Here is a 17,630-nt window from a genome sequence, read left to right on the forward strand (position 1 = left end):
AACCACTAATTTCATCAATCGTTACACATTGAAAAAGAATAAACACAACAATGGCAAACCCTAGCAAGTAATTTCATACATGATACAGAGGAAAACTCAAACTTCAGCACTCCTCCTTGCTTGCAAGTGTTCGGGGAGGGATTTCACTTTAGCAATCAAAGTACAGAGGGAAAGGGATTAAGGCTAATGGGATTTTTTAAGGTTTGAAGGTAGAGAGAGGAAGAGAGCTCAGTCCTTAGGGTTCTAATGGTGTTCTAATTGGGTTCTAATTTTTGGCTTATTTAGTAAAGGGGATTTTTAAACGGAAAGGGCCGAGGTGGGTAGCGGAGGTCTAACGGAGGTCATCTCGGGTGGGTTAAGTCACAAATTTCAAACCACGGGTGGGCATTGTTAAAATGGGCCAAACCATAGGTGGGTAAATTGCAATTTCTCCTAAAAAATAATATGTATGTTGTAGAATCACCTGTACCATCGGTGAATATCTAATCCTGCAACTTGACAGCTGGGCCAATAATCTAGCGCCTAATAAATCAATACATTATTCTCAGTAATCTGAGGTGTCAATACCTCAAATAAAATCCTACTTCTCCCCGCTACCAAACAACTCCAATCTCTATGAGTAGCTGCCAGTATCCACAGTTTTCACCGGATTTGAAGCTCCAGCCGCCACGGAAGCCACCCCTACGACTTCTTCTAGGTCTTAAAGTCAACCCAAAATATTTCTGGATTCTGGTCGTAGTCGAAGACGTCAAGAGAAGGAGGTGAGGGCACGTGCAATGATGCCTATGGTTGTGGTGGCATCGAATCCGGTATTTAACTTGGAGTCGGATCTGTCGGGTCGGTCACGGAGATTTAGGGAAGTTTGGATACAGGGAGAAGGTGAGGTCTGTTTGGCTCTTAAGTGTTGACACGTCAGATTGCTGAGTGGGCACTGCGTGCTTTATTTATTATTTGGCACTTTTTTTTGGTTGTACCGGCTGTTCAGATTGCATGAATTGAATATGCAGTGATTGCACCGAAGCATTCCTTCTGCAATAGGACAAAGACAAGCCACTAATTTTATATATGTGGTAGTCAAAGTGAAAATTGGAAGAGTAGTAGTGAGCTTAAGGCGTAAGAGAAACACAAAGACATTAGTATATAAAGGAGGGCGCGGCTTCGGACATGAGTCATACGGCAAAGAAAGAGGAAGAAACAAGGAGGCAAGATCAATGGAGGGCAACAATTTTCATCCCCAAGGGTTAGTTCAAATCTTTTTGCATTAGCCATTAGTTTTTGCTTTACATTTTTCTATTTATATGCCCATGAATGCTACTACTTCAAGAGTTCAAGTCCTTCATCTTTGTTATAATTTTATCCAGAGAAATATTATCTCCACAACATTTTTACAATAAATTTTAAGTAACAGGTTATTACTGGTTATTATTGTTGGAGTAAAAAAATAACCTCATACTAGGTTCAAATTTGATCCAATATAGAGGTGTTAATTACTCAATATCTTACCTACAGGTTCATTTTCTGCTCTAGTGGGCACTGTTAATGGTTTACAAAACATTTGAGTTTCTGTCATATATTAAGACAAACCTTGCATCTGTATTGCAAGTTTATTAACAATATATATTTTTGACACATCCAACGGAATCTAGGACAGTACTGTTTCTTTTTTGCCTTTTATTTTGACATTATACTGCTCCTCTTAATTACTTATTACATAAGTTTTTTTGTTAACTCTGTTCATGCGTATACCATAAATTATAATTCACAAATTTTGATACTTGAATTAACTTGTTGTGTCAATATTAGAAGATAGATCAAGATCAAGATAAAAAAGACTCTCTGTCTCAAAAGAAAATCATTTTTCCCTGTAATTCAGATGCTAGGAATTATAAATGGAGTCATTGTGTTCAGGAAACCATATTTTCTAGGGGTCACGATTTCTTGACTATAGTTTTCAGAGAAGAAAAAAACTTACACAGAGAAAAATAAAATCTTTTTATAATTGATAAAGGAGAGAAACAAACAACGAGAAAATAAATGAAAATGAAAACAACAATTCCATAGGAGCCAGAGCCAGCAAAATAAAACCTGGGATTTATTTCTTTCTGGATGAATATTACATGTAAGCAAGAACACAATAAAAATAACATTATTCCATCATCATCAGTGAACACAGGATTCGATATGAAGTCTTTGACACAATGTTGAAAGACTCAGCAAATAATTTAACTTGCACCTCCAAATTAAATATGAGCATTAATCTAATTACAAGGAAAATATTTTGTTGGCAAATCAAATGTCATGGATATTCCTTCTGCTCATTCATCAACTGTATATCCATTAATATTGCATGTAATCTGAGGCAATTCTATGTTTTTTGCCTCTCTGTTTTTCACAGTCGGCAACAACTTGGTTCCTCCACCAAAGTCCATACTGCTTTGGGTTTCCTCATTTTAGCGCTGCTTACCCTTCTACAAGTCAAGTATCAAAACTCTGGCAACCCATTTCAAACGCATGGTGCAATTATGTCATCTTTTATTGTACTTGTGATTGGTTACACTTTAACATTGGCAGGGATAAGCCAACCAACTCTCAACACAAGCTACCTCCATATGGGCAGGAGTGTATGCGTCATTTTAGGAACTTCTGCCTCTGGCTTGCTGGTAGAGATCCTTCTACCACCGTGGGGAATCCTAATCCTTGCTATTTCTGCATTAATGTTTGCACAGTTACTGTGTTTCTCACATCAACAGATTCTCCAATCCTTTGGAAAAATTTTCCAATCAAGCAATCAATCTATTTCAGAGGCAGTCAAAAAATTGTGTGGCTAGGTCCAAAATGGTTTCCAATCACTACAGCAAGCAGCTTCCAAAGCATTCAACTGTTCATCAATGCCAACTGCCAACTCAATAGAGAACCTAGTGGAAAATGTAGCAACTAGTGGCTAAATAGTCCTATCAATTTAGAGTTTCAGATTATCATAATATCATTAAGTGACCTTATATTTCGATTAATTTAAGCTCTTATCTAATGTTAAATCCACATATTAATGTGTTAATATCAATTCAAGTTTCTGCAACAAGTAGTTGTTTATGTATATTTTGAATGTCGCAGATGTGAATGCATTGCAAGGACTTTTGCCAAGACAATTAGCTATGTTTCCTTGGTAAGGCTAATTGCTGATGAAAGAAAATATGAAGTGACTCATATGTACTAAGATTACAAGAAAAATAATGCAATAAATCAATTATCATATACACATGTTTATGATTGCTTTAAATAATACAAGCTGGACAGGGTGATCGCTTTAGCTGTGATCTATTTTTTCAAAATTTTATATTGTCACATAGAATTTTAGTTTGATTTTTGTTTTCTTACCATTGCTATGGTAGAATGAAATTAGTTTCCCCAATATGAGAGGGAAAAATAAATGACTTCATGTTCCCACACAAAGATGAAAATCATTTAACAGTTGTGTTTTTAAATCTTTAGAGTGATATTCAAAGTTCAATAAACAGACATGTAAATGAGATGACGAAAATTAACTTCAATGCCTTCATTAACTTCTCCTTGTAAATTAATTTAACCAAAAAAATAAAATAAAATCTTGACCCTATGTGAGTGGTTGATATAAACATTGTCAATGTTCAATACTTTCATGTTTCTACAAAGTACTTATCAAATATGTCTAATCATTTTATTTAACAGATGTGCTCCTTATTGAGCAAGTGTCTGCAGAGTCCAACAGTAATCTCAGCAACAAAAATTCATGACAAGCTTATAATAAACAGATGTATGTTTTTTAATAACAAATCAGAAAACATTTCATTCCACCTTATCTAATTAATTTGATCAATTACAACAAGACATGCCAAGAATCTTGTAACTAAATTGCATTGACCGGTTTCTTTTATATCGAGAATCAGGGTTCAAATCCCCTCCCCCACTCGTTGTAACAATTTATCCAAAATTTTTTTTTTTTTAAGGGATTAGCTATTTGCTCTCTGTCTTCTCATCATGCTCACAACTTCAGATTAGTTTGTAAGAAAATCAGAAATAAAAATAATCCATGGAGATTAAAAATTGTCTAAAAATACAAAGACAAATTTGAAATTTATCCAGTTTTTAGTTCAGATTAAAGATAACAAATTTGAAGGTGTATCCAATGTCAAGTCATTTAAAAATGGCACTCTGAATCTAGCAAATGCTAAAATTTGACGTAATTGAACGAGACATGGTATCATTTCAAGTAAATGAAATTTCAGGTTAAGTGAATAAAGTGATAAGGAAAATGTAAACAAAGTCTAGAATGTTGATGTTATGGAGTGAAACAATTAATTTAGAGAGAAAACTCAACTCTAGTGGAAGGAGCACGTGGCTCATTCTTTGATCTCGATTCCCAGGGACAATCCTTAACAACTCTGCTTTCGATAAGTTGGAAATCTTGTAAAGGAAACTCATTAGGAAAGGGATCGATCTCGAACTTTAGTTTGGTGGCCGAGAATGCCCAGCTGTCTCTTTCTGCTGAGTCGTATCGTTACTCTTGACTTTGTTTTTGTTCTAAAGCGAGGAAAGCAGAAAGAACGAATTTAAAGAGTACAGATTGCAGAAGATGCTGGAATATTTAGCTAAAATAACTTTTTAACCCTCTAATGTTTGTGTTATTATGATTTTGATCTCTCAAATTTCGAAACTTTCAATTAATCCTCTAAATTTTTTAATTGCTAATTGAAAACAAAAGTGCTAGACAATTAAGTTTATACCCCTAAGTGATTAACAATATGTAATTAAATAAATTAACAAATACTCACATCAAAGAAAAAAAAATAACTCGGCAGAATAAATATATACACACAACAAAATTTATGCAATATATAAAATCAAAGCAATAAAGGTTGACAAAAAGATTGATCACAAAAGAAAAACTAAAATTTTGTTTGGTTGGGGGATAGTAAATAATGACTGGATGGAAAATTTAGAAGATAGAAAAGATTTAATTTTCTTTTATGTGTGTTTGATTGGGAGGATCGAAAAGCAAATGGATGGAAAAAAAAAAATTGTTTGGTTGATGAGAAAAATGAGATGATAGAAAATGTAGTTTATATAAATTTATTCTCATTAAAAAAATTAATAGTTTAAATTTTTTTTTAAATTGTTGTTAGTATTAAAAATAAATAGTAATTAAAAAAAAATCATATACAAGTGGGATAAGATGGGAGTTGATGGGTAATTTCCCATCAAGCCCCCTCTTCCCCACACATTTTCCCCCAAATTGGGAAGAAAACAAAATCATCCTAAATGGTGAGATCGGGACCAAAATCTCCCCCAGTTTCCCTTACTAACCAAAAAAAACCATTTTCCCCCATTCTCCATCCCCAGTGATCATCCCAACCAAATGACCCCTAAATAAAAATCCCACAAAGGAAAAACGAGGACAAACACTCATAGAAAATCCACTATTTAAAGCACAATTATAACAAGCAACAACTTACAAAACCTTTGCTAGCCTAGATTCTATGCAACATCTGCAAACGTCATGTTTTCCTAACTACCTTGATAGTCTTAGAACCTTTGAAATTATTGTATAGTGATTCCTCAATGTTAAAATCTCTAGCACTATAATTCACTTAAGATTTGACTTTGTGGTTTCAAACATACAAACACTCAAAGTGAAATTGATATATGAGTGAGCTAATAAAAAATGATTCTTGGAAAATCTTTACTATATCATGGGATGTTTTAGCTAAGCAGGATTAAGAAGAACCATATAATAGAGAATGGGCATTAAGATATTATAGCAAACCTCACAAATTTCTATGTGTGGTGCTCCGAAAATGGCTCTTCGTATTGGAGTTGAGATAAGAATATAAATGGCTGAAAGGCTTTAAACCATGTGTTAAAGATATCAAGCTCAATCTCAATCATATTTGGGGTCTGTTTGGGACTCACTTATTTTTTTTAAACTGAAAACTTTTTACTAAAAGTTAACTAAAATAGTACAATGGAATCCATGAATAGTACCAAAAAGTGTAGTAGAGCCCATAAATAGTAGCAAAAATAAGCTAAATTGTAAAATTAGTTGACAAAAATAATCTTGCCAAACATACACTTGATGTGCAAGTAAAGTATTCTATTTGTATTACAAGCTTAGTAACCATGGTTTGGTATATAGTTAGTTTTAAATTTAGTCTCCTATAAATATCTCATATTAGATTCATTGTAACATATAACTCAATTTCAAAATTTAAAATTAAACCCTGCACTTTTGAATTTTTGTCATTTTAATCCCTTAATATTAAAACCTTGGTTTAAAAAAACAAAAAAAAACCAGAGAGCATATGCTTGTCTCGTAAGGACAAAATACAATATACTAGATGCCAATTAATTGTGAGTTCTAGTTAATTTAACTGATAAAGTTTCTTCTCATTAAATAAGAAATGTAGAGTTTGAACCCCACTACACCAAAAGTCTATTAGTGTAAATACTATCCTATCTAAAAAAACAAAACAAAATGCCACCCGCAATGTGCATAGCTAGAAAACAACTTGGCGTGCACGTTCTGAATGGGAAGGAAGGAGCTAGGAAGGACTCTTGTTCCCCCACCCATGACGTGTGTGTCTATTGACTCTATTTCTTTACTGACTCCAGAATAGACTAGGAACGACCAAATTGGACCTCCCTCTTCAAAATATCTTACCTTACCTGTGTGTTTTGAATTATTATTATTTTTCTCTCTAACATATAATCTTAATTTCTATTTGCTTCGTAAGAAAATTATGCAAGAAAATAATCGTGAAGAAAAATGATATATGAATGTTAGAAATCTTAAAAATGGTGGTGAATCACTGAATCCTACCTAAATGGACACGTTACTTTGCGTAAAGTGTATTATTCAACCGGAATAAAATAGTTTGCCAACCAGAATAGTTTGTTTAAAGAGTACATGAACATAATATAAATAAACTATTATTTTTACAGTTAATAATGAAAGGGAAATACTTGTTTCGGACACCTTCTTGCACACACTTTAAAACACGCAAAAATTGCACAGACTTACTATATAATAAACACTACTCATTTTGAAACAAAACACATAAATGATAATAAGTTATTAGTAATTCTAGTACTACAAATTAAATCACAACTTTTGCTATAATTATTTTATGTGGTAGACTGTAATCGGCTACTTATTACTTTTATATAAACCTATCACTTTTCTCCATTAATAATTATGACAAAAATTGTGACTTAGGTTGTGATAATAGAATTTAAGTTATAATAGTCACTTGTTAAAAAGACCGAAATGAGACTTCGTGAACAATTTGTGCACCATCACTATTCCTCGCAATAGATAAGGTACGTTGGCTCGGTGCAGGCACCACATTCAGTCAGGTGTTCAAACTGAATTGGCAATAGAAATTTTTTTTTATATATATAATATGTAATATGTAATATTTTTAATTTTTTTTTAATCACACTAAAATAAAACTTTGGAAAACTCTAAATTTTCTTTGAGGAAGTCTACTGAGTACAGACGCACAAAAAAAAAAATGACACATTGGTGTGGCAAATTATTAATAATAAGTAAAAAAGTGATGTCAATGTTTGGCCCAATTGAGAATTAGTGAAAACTTGACAACCCGATAGGTGTGAAAAATGTTGTCAAAATTTATGTGTAAATAGCATTACTTGTTTTGTTTTCTTTTAGCCCGACTAAATTGAACCTGGTCCCCTTAACAATGGTTTGGCCTTTTAAAAAAAAAAGTCCAAACAACAAACCTATTTGATCTCAAATCTATTAAAAAAATAGTAATGGATCAAATCTCATAGAAAAAATAAAAGCCACCCGTAATCCATTTGAATGGAATAAAGTTTTGAAATATGCTAAATAAACTTATAATTTATCTTTTATTCTCTAATTAGTAATATGGAAAAAAAAAATTTAATAAGGAAATCATGTAGACACAATTTTAAAATATGAAATTTCATAAAAGGTGGTTATAATCCTTTATGTATTTGCGTAATTTTTTTTTTTTAAATACTAATATATTCAAGTTTACTTTTATTTTAGATTTGGTCTAATTTATGTTTCTTAATGACCATAAATAAATAATAATAATAATAAGAGAAAACATGCAGTCAGGAGATGGCGTAAAAGTGCTGATTTACGCCACCAATCAGTGTTTGCCACGTCACACATTTAAAGAAAAACCAATACACTCTATCGCACACAATTTTAACTTAGACCTATACTCCGCACACACGTACCAGAGAGCAAACCTGGAGAAACAGCACCAACGCCTAACCCATTCCACCTCCTACTCCCATCTGACCACCGGAGCTCCACCCCGCCGCGGCATCGAGAATGCCAGATCTGACTGCGACACTAAGCAACAATAACACCCAAGTCGACGAAACGAGATTAAAACAACAACTTATACTTGGAAGAAAATCAACACGGATACGCAACGCGTAAGGCTTCAATTAAAAAAAACGAAAACCCAAATCCCCTTTTGAGAGACAGAGACAATAAAAAAGGCATTGAAATCTTTGAGGTCAGCTTCACAACAATTTCCTCCACCAAACACTCAAATAAACAAACTAAAAAGATTAAATTTTCCACTGGGAAAAAGAAATGCCAGTAAAATTCGGTACCTACTACTACTAAACTATAACATTTATTCAGGCAAAGAAAGCAAGCAAGCCTAGAAAGTGACTTTGCTGACTCTAAAGCAATATGTCATCAAACCCACATTCATGAAACTCGGTTTTCTCCCCAAGAAAAAGCTACAGACTTTTTTTATATTAGGATTTTGGCGAAAAGCACATTTTCGTCCCTACATTTTTAGGCGATTTTTATTTTGGTCCCTAAATTTTATTTTTACCGTTTTTAGTCCCTATTTAGAAAAACGCCATCTATTTTAGTCCTTTCTGTCAGTGCCCTAACGGAAAATCCTAGGTGGCAGACGGAACTTTTAAAATAATAATAAAAAATTTTATTTTGCTATTAAAAAATGCCACGTCAGCATTTAAATTAAAAAAATTAATTTATTAATTTTAACTAAATAAAAAATATTAAAAACAGAATTAAAAACCAAAAATTAAATGAATTGAGATTTAAGTGACACAAACTCAAATCTTAGAACACAAACCCAGAAAAGAAAAAAACCTCCAAAACTGAAATTTCATTTTCCTTTGCTTTTCTCAGGAGCCAAACAACCGCGAAGGATCATTTCTATCTAAGTTTATGTGAAACCTTTCTACTGTCCAAATAAACAAAAACAACAGAAAAAATTCAAAAAGAGGAAACTCCAAAATTTATTTTCTTTTGCTTAGATAGAAAATAAATTAGTGTTTTCTAATTGATGAATTTTGGAGTTTTTAGGGATGGTTAAAATGGACGGCCCAGATTGAAGCAGACATTCCAGTGGACAGTAGTAGACTGGAATCGAAAAGTCGCAAATTCGGGGAAGAAGGAAGGAAGGTGTGAAAGCCCCCACTGTCATTTCTCAGCTCAGACCACCCAACTTCATTCTTTCCCCCCTTGTTCAATTTTCGATTCTTTTGACCCTTCCATCCATCCATCTCTCCTATATCTATGTACCCAAAAAACACTCAAGTTGTCGCAAAACAAAAATGGGTGTGAATAGCGATCCGACCCAAGACGGGTCCGACGAGCAACAAAAGCGGTCAGAAATATACACGTACGAGGCGCCGTGGCACGTCTACGCCATGAACTGGAGCGTCCGCCGCGACAAGAAGTACCGTCTAGCCATCGCGAGCCTCCTCGAGCAGTTCCCCAACCGGGTCGAGATTGTCCAGCTCGACGACTCCAACGGCGAGATCCGGTCCGACCCGAACCTCTCTTTCGAGCACCCGTACCCGCCGACAAAACATCTTCATCCCCGACAAGGAGTTTTCCTCCACTTTTTGGGTTCAGCAAAAGAAAATAAATTTTGGAGTTTTCCTCTTTTTGAATTTTTTCTGTTGTTTTTGTTTATTTGGACAGTAGAAAGGTTTCACATAAACTTAGATAGAAATGATCCTTCGCGGTTGTTTGGTTCATGAGAAAAGCAAAGGAAAACGAAATTTCAGTTTTGGAGGTTTTTTTCTTTTCTGGGTTTGTGTTCTAAGATTTGAGTTTGTGTCACTTAAATCTCAATTCATTTAATTTTTTGTTTTTAATTCTGTTTTTAATATTTTTTATTTAGTTAAAATTAATAAATTAATTTTTTTTAATTTAAATGCTAACGTGGCATTTTTTAATAGTAAAATAAAATTTTTTATTATTATTTTAAAAGTTCCGTCTGCCACCTAGGATTTTCTGTTAGGGCACTGACGGAAAGGACTAAAATAGATGGCATTTTTCTAAATAGGGACTAAAAACGGTAAAAATAAAATTTAGGGACCAAAATAGAAATCGCCTAAAAATGTAGGGACGAAAATGTGCTTTTCGCCTAGGATTTTTAGTTGAATGTACATTTTGTTTTAGAGTCAGCTCCAGAACGACGCCGCGGCGGGGTGGAGCTCAGGTGGGCAGATGAGAGTAGGAGGTGGAATGGGTTAGGCGTTGGTGCTGTTTCTCCAGGTTTGCTCTCTGATACGTGTGTGCGGAGTACAGGTCTAAGTAAGTTAAAATTGTGTGTGATAGGGTGTATTGGTTTTTCTTTAAATGTGTGACGTGGCAAACACTGATTGGTGGTGTAAATCAACACTTTTACGCCGCCTCCTGACCGTATGTTTTCTCTAATAATAAATCCGGAGCCGCCACAGTTTTTGCTCCAATGAAATTTGGGTCAAAACATGATATTATAACACGGAACTCGCGATGATGCTTTCCCAGTTAGCCCTGCCCTGGAAAGTTGTGATTCACAGCAAATGAGTCTTATTCAATTCACGTGGCTCTATCTTCGATTTTTTAACAAACTATAAAAGGGGTGCCTAAGATAGAATAGAGCCATACTTAAAACTTGGAGAGAGAAAGAGAAAAAGAAGAAGAAGAATAAAGAAATGGCAGATTTGTTTATTAAGCAGGCAGAGCAGTACGCAGAGGGTAGGCCTAGTTATCCTCCAGAATTGTTTGAATTCATCGCTTCCAAGACACCCTCTCACGACCTTGCATGGGATGTTGGCGCTGGAAGCGGCCAAGCTGCTCGATCTGTGAGTTTCTTTTCCCCTTCCATCCATCTAAATAACAATTTTGTTTTTGTCTTTGTGGGGTCTTTCTGTTCAAACAAAATTCATTTTAGTTGAAACGAGGCACAGTTCATTAGGTGCAGTATATTTTTTTATGATTAAAATGATAAAATACGATGCACTTTTTTATTTATAATATTTATGAAATTATCAATTTCAAATAAAAAAAAAAATAGTTAGACGATCCTAATAACTAGTATGTTGTGACACTAGGGGTCTGTTTAGATAGAATTTATTTTGCTAAAATTGAAAATTGAAAACTGAAAACACTGTAGTAAAATAATTTTTAAATATGTGAATAATACCGTAAAACCTATTTTTAATGAAAAAGTTGCTAAAAAGTGTAATTTGTGGGACCTGTAAACAGTGCACAGATGCATTGTTCACTGCTGATTTAGTCAAAATGAGCGGCTGAAGCAAAAAAAAAAAAAAAAAAAACTGAAAACGTGTGAAAACATAAAAAATTCAAAATAAAGGAAGATAAAAGGGTAGAGAAAGAATGATATTAAGGTAGAAAGTAGTGGGGAGATGAAGAAGCAAAAGGAAATGAGAGTTTTGGAAAATTAATAATAAAAATAATGGTTAAAAGATATTTAAATTTTTAGATAATTAAGTCACCTTAAATGAGAAAATGTTAAAAAAATATATATAAGAAAAATTGAAAACAAAAAATGATGATGTGGCGGCTGATGTGGCTCAACGTGAGCGTAGCAACATTAAATGCTACGCTTCAGCTTTTAGTAATATATAGATAGATAGGCGATATCTAAAAAGATTCTAATCATACTATGCCAAAAATTTTAGTATATAAGCTATAATAGCCCACATTACCCTTTTTTTTTTTTTTTTGAGAAAGAATAGCCCACATTACTAGTAGTAAAGAAAGAAGTGCATTGGCTAATTCAACAGTTCCACATTATGCAGGACCCCAAAAAATAAAGTTATGTATGGAGTGAAGAGTTTGTCAATAACTTGGCAGAGCAAACAACATTATCTTTCAAACATAATTAAATTCAATCCAATTATGTGTTTGAATTCAATTGGGAAATTGAATGTACTACTACAGAACTATACCCAAGCATTGTCCAGCACTTATATTCTAGCATATCTTACTTTAATTGTGCCCCATATGCCTCCTTCTATATCTTTATATAAATTGCTTTGATTGCTCACTGTTATTGAGTAGATACATCTAATTCCATTTTAGACATTTGCTTTTTGTAGAATTTTGTTCTAATACAACCTTATTTTTCAGCTATCTGGGATCTACAAGAATGTCATAGCCACAGACACAAGTCCAAAACAGCTTGCATTCGCTCCAAGGCTACCCAATATTAGATACCAACTGACACCTCCTACCATGTCTATTGCTGAGCTTGAATCCAGTATTGCACCTCAATCAAGCATTGATGTTGTGACCATTGCTCAGGCCATCCATTGGTTTGATCTCCCTAATTTCTACCAACAAGCGAAGTGGGTACTCAAAAAACCTTATGGTGTCATAGCAGCCTGGTGCTACACCGTGCCAGAAGTTAACGAATCAGTCGATGCAGTCTTCCAACCCTATTATAACATTGCTGTGGAGCCTTATTGGGATCCAGCACGTAAATTGGTGGACAACAAGTATGTGACAAGAACATAACATTTCTAGTAAAGTAGCACATACAGCCTCTCTATCACCAAATTAAATCAAGAGAGTTTTCCAGATGCAAACTTATTCGACTAAATAAACTTTCAACCAATGGATAAGCAATCCTTACAGTTGCAAAGAGTTCTGCCAAATCAAGAGCAATCGTCTCAGAAGCTTGATAAACAAAAATCACAATCTTAATGATGATATTGGGCAGCCATCATTTACTTTCTAATATAAATAGCATTCAAAAGCAGAATTCCATTGTATAAAATGCAACATGATAACACAACTGATCTATTACTACCAATTTTACTGACAAAGGAAATAATCCATGATGACCATCCATCACTCCTTTGAAACAAAATGGTTTATTTTCATATGAGAGGTGCCACAATTTATCCAAGCTAGTCTTTTGATTTACTCATTCCCCACTCTTCCAATCCTCAGATAAATTGGATACTTTACAACCTTCTTTCCTGTCCATCTTCAGTCCCAAGCACGCTTGAATTCTTCATCACGTCATTGCTCAAAAGCTCCACACCCTTCTCCTTAGCTGTTGATAGCTGACCATGATCTTAAGTATGTAAAATAACTATCTAAATCCATAAATCTTTCCGTTACAAATGGAAACGGTCCAGTATGATCAGCTCCATCCACTGGCTCAAATGGAAAATCGATGGTCTCATACTTGTTGTCCACCAATTTACGTGCTGGATCCCAATAAGGNAAAAAAAAAAAAAAAAAAAAAAAAAAAAACTAGAAATGTTATGTTGCAAGTGCAAGCTCGCTTACCAATGGTGAAATTGGCTAAAAATGGGTTCAAGTCTTAAAGGAGAACCAGAAGTTGGGCTGCTGTAACTCTTCAGCTATAGCATTCTCTCAGTGGGGAAGAACCACAAGTTGTAGGTGTGAGGGGATTCATTCGTCTAGAATATTGCTTAGTTACAAAACTAATAGAAAGTAATAGAAAACATCCAGGTAATTTGGAAGGAAATCAAAACCTGGGTTGACATTGTTTTGGTACAATCGGAATTATGATGGATTTCACAAATCCTTCCAAAACCCAATCCTTCAATGTCCAAGATTTTGATCATCGAATTATTGTTCTTATTCATGCAACTCGAGTCACATGAATCATGGAATACTTGTCAAGCTAAAGCCTTATTGCAGATGTAGTGATGCGTTATCTCCACCAATCTAATCACTCGCACTGAGGGGGTTAATATAATAACAATAATAATGACCCCCACAAATGATGATGCTTTTGGAAAAGAAAATTCTTCATGATTTTGGTCACCTCATGGTTAATTTCGGTACAATTTGGCTCTTTGGACCGAAGATCCAAACAAAACCTTTGCTACTGCTAATTTGAGTCAAAAAGTGAAAAATCACTATTCTCTTTTACTGTTCACTAATTATTATTATTATTATTATTATTATTATAATGACAAAGTTTGGCTGCAAATTTATATATATAACATGTGTCCATGTGCGCATTAGTGACTTACTCAAAATGCCTCTATACCTCGTGTGATAAAACTTTTTATTCAACCTATCAATCAGAATGGCTATGTGAATAACAAGTTAGGGCCCTTCTCCTACTCCCTATTGACAATAATATATTTTGAGCTCACTCTTGTTAGACAATCAAAATAAAGCGTATCCAACAGAGGCGGATTTTCATTTAGTTGATGATCGATTCTACCTTATCCAAACTCTAATTGCTCCAAACGGCAATCAGCGAGTCAAATCCTCAAAATAAGGAGGCATGGTGACCTTTCCAAGACCCATTTCACAAATTAGTTCCCTTTACCCCGTATACTCTTTTTGTAGGGAGGAATTGATAGAATTAATTTTCACAACAATTATTCAAACATAAAATGATGGAGACCATCATTTCTGCCATCCAACCAGTTGTCAGTGCTCAAACCCACTAGCTTTTAAATAACTAACTTCAACTCCAAAGGCTAAGAGGTTAGAGCTTAAAGAGACATTCATTTTTAAACCCTTATATTCATTCATTCATCAACTTTCTTCTTTCATCTTTGGGGAAAAGCAAAAGAAATATTAATTTTTAAAAAATATATATTGTATAAGCTACATTGCCTCCTAAATTTGGGCAAGTATTGTAACAAAATCTTATTTTGCATAACGAGGACATGAGCTAATGTGGGTTTTTTTTTTTTTTTTTTTTTTTAATCAAACTTAAAGATAATCTTTACCTTTTCCTTTAAAAAAAANTTTTTTTTTTTTTTTTTTTTTTTTTGGGTTCATTCGACGAATTTAGTGTTGTCTATTATTTTAAGAAAAATTATTAGGTACTCTTGAATACCATAAATATATACTCCTCCTTACATAAATGGTGGGTCCACTATAAATTTAATTAGTAGACCCACCATTCATGTGAGAGCAAAGAATACGCATTTATGATACTCTGAAAGTAACAATAATTTTTCTTATTTTAGTGATACAAGAATAGCATACACATTTTGGACAAATATTAATAGCATCACGCAAATATTAATAGCATCATGTATAACTAAATGGCCTACTTTGAAACATTCATAAAAATAATTAACGTCTATAAAAATTTATATTATGCCATGATTAGGTTCAGGTTATCCATGAATAACTCATACTATCACTTCATAGCTTTTTTAAAAGAATATTTCACAAATTAATCATTGAATCAAATTATCTCCTCAACCCATGTTTGCAAAATATCAAAGATGATCATATATAAAAAATTATACTATTAATGTTAAATTTTTAAAAAATTAACTTTAAAATTATACATAAAAATGAGTTTATAAATCAAATTATAATACTATATGATTAACACAAAATTTGATGTGCATATTAAAAATAACAAAAATATACCATCCAACTTTAAGATTTTAAAATCTTAATCCAATAAACATTTATTGATTGACGTAATAACATAAAAGTTACACTATTTTAACTTGATCTTTTTCTATATATTTTTTTTATATATCCAAGATCATAAAAAGAATATTGAAATGTTGGTAAAAAAAAATGACAAAAAACCTCATGTGGTGCGTGTTAGGCTACTTATGATAATAGCTATTCAATAAAGAACTCTAGTACAATTTAAATAAAAAAGCGGTAGTCACTACAAAATCATTTACCATTGATTCATTGTATAACCACATTATAGATTTTTCTTTCCACTAGTAAAATATCAACCACTTTAAAAAAAAAAAAAAAAAGGGTAAGCCATGAAAGCAGAGAAATTTATACTTCTGTTTTTCCTTGCATTGTTGTATCAGTTGAGTAATATGCGCCATCAGCCGATGAGGTATCAATATCATTTAGACCCAATTCCTCGTTCTGCTCCCACGACCTCTCATATTCCTCAACTGGAGACCACCCGAGTAAATAACATCATACAAGAGAAACAGGAATAATATTGTATACTAATTGACAGTGTAAAATGGCATACATACAACCAGTTTGGAAATATGGAAGTAAAAGAAGCCAGGCCTAACTAAATTCCACATCCTAACCAACTGCCACCTCCCAAATATGGCGTTGTAAACACAAAATATAGCAAGACATAAAAAGAAAACAATTCGAAAGACAAAACAGAATGTATTCAAGATATGAAAAGCATAAAAATAAGGTTTGATTGATCTCCCGTTGGAAGGGGGAACTTTTACTTAGTCAAATTCTCGAGAAGTTGCTTCAAAGGCTAGGCTGGACAAATTCTTGTTCTCTAGAGACTGAGAGGATAAGTTTCCTATTGTTTGCCAAAGAAGATTGTCTAGCCTTTTATCGGATCACTTTCCGATTGTCCTAGAGGGTGGATCCTTTCATAGGGGTATGAAGCTGTTTAGATTTGAGAACATGTGGCTGAAAGGTGAGGGTTTTGTGGAAAGGGTGAGATCTTGGTAGGATTCTTATCATTTGCACGGTGCTGGATTCCGTTTTAATTGCTTCTAAATATATTGATAGTAGATTGAAGACAGGGATTTCAAGGGTATTGTGTAAGTTGGATGTGGAGAAGGTATATGATCATATGAATTGGGGTTTTCTTATGTATATGTTGCAGCAATGTAGGTTTTCAGATAAATGGAGAAAATGGATTATGTGTTGCATTTCTATGGTTAAATTTTCCATTTTGATTAATGGGAGTCCTTCGAATTTTTTTGGAAACAGTAGGGAGCTTAGGCAAGGAGATCCTCTCTCTCTCTGTTGCTCTTTGATGTTGTTATGGAGGCTTTGAGCCGTATGTTGAATGTGGCTGCATTTGCTGGGCAGTTTTCGGGCTTCTCTATAGGTTCTTTACCTAGTACTTCATCGATGGTGTCTCATCTTTTATTTGCAGATGACACTCTTATTTTTTGTGATGCTGGCCCTAATCAGTTAGCTACTTTGAAGGTGATTCTGACTAGATTTGAGGAATATCAGGTTTAAGAATTAATTTGGAGAAATCAGAGTTGGTTCCAATTGGAGAGGTACATAATCTGGATGTGTTGGTGGGGCTGTTGGGTTGTAGACACTCTTCCCTTCCTTTGAAATATTTGGGACTTCCTTTGGGCGCTAAATTCAAGGAACTGTCAATCTAGAATCCTATTTTAGAAAAGACGGAGCGAAGACTAGTAAGATGGAAGAGGCTGTATTTATCTAAGAGAGGTAAGGTAACTCTTATTAAAAGTACCCTCTCCTCCTTACCCACTTATTTCCTTTCCATTCTTCCTATACCTAGGAAGGTTGCTAATTGCATGGAGAAATTATAGAGAGATTTTCTTTAGAGTGGTATTAGTGGTGACTCTAAACTACA

General features: G+C 33.8%; 2 protein-coding genes and 1 long non-coding RNA gene across 4 annotated transcripts in view; 1 reads left to right on the forward strand and 2 right to left on the reverse strand.

Moving 5' to 3' along the window:
• Positions 1 to 2,068: 2,068 nt before the first annotated feature.
• LOC136068804 (uncharacterized) lies at positions 2,069 to 4,793 on the reverse strand. The gene is made up of 2 exons (XR_010630135.1): positions 4,355 to 4,793; positions 2,069 to 2,878 (listed from the first exon to the last, which is right to left on the reverse strand). It is a non-coding gene; the product is annotated as an uncharacterized LOC136068804 (long non-coding RNA).
• Positions 4,794 to 10,822: 6,029 nt separating this feature from the next.
• LOC112005580 (uncharacterized) lies at positions 10,823 to 12,835 on the forward strand. The gene is made up of 2 exons (XM_024037869.2): positions 10,823 to 11,157; positions 12,449 to 12,835. The coding sequence occupies exons 1-2, from the start codon at positions 11,008 to 11,010 to the stop codon at positions 12,833 to 12,835; spliced, it is 537 nt and encodes a 178-aa protein (XP_023893637.2). The 5' UTR covers positions 10,823 to 11,007.
• Positions 12,836 to 15,936: 3,101 nt separating this feature from the next.
• The window catches only part of LOC112005553 (uncharacterized), a 34,529-nt gene continuing 32,835 nt past the window's right edge, over positions 15,937 to 17,630 (reverse strand). The window contains exon 16 of one of the 2 annotated variants that reach the window (XM_065776517.1): positions 15,937 to 16,206. In XM_065776517.1, coding sequence (XP_065632589.1) covers positions 16,082 to 16,206 — 125 coding nt within the window. In that variant the 3' untranslated portion in view covers positions 15,937 to 16,081. The remainder of the gene's footprint in view (positions 16,207 to 17,630) is intronic. The other variant, XM_065776522.1, reaches the window with a different exon arrangement.

This window comes from Quercus suber, unplaced genomic scaffold (assembly GCF_002906115.3).
Source record: "Quercus suber isolate HL8 unplaced genomic scaffold, Cork oak 2.0 scaffold_9, whole genome shotgun sequence".
Taxonomy (NCBI): Eukaryota; Viridiplantae; Streptophyta; class Magnoliopsida; order Fagales; family Fagaceae; genus Quercus; species Quercus suber.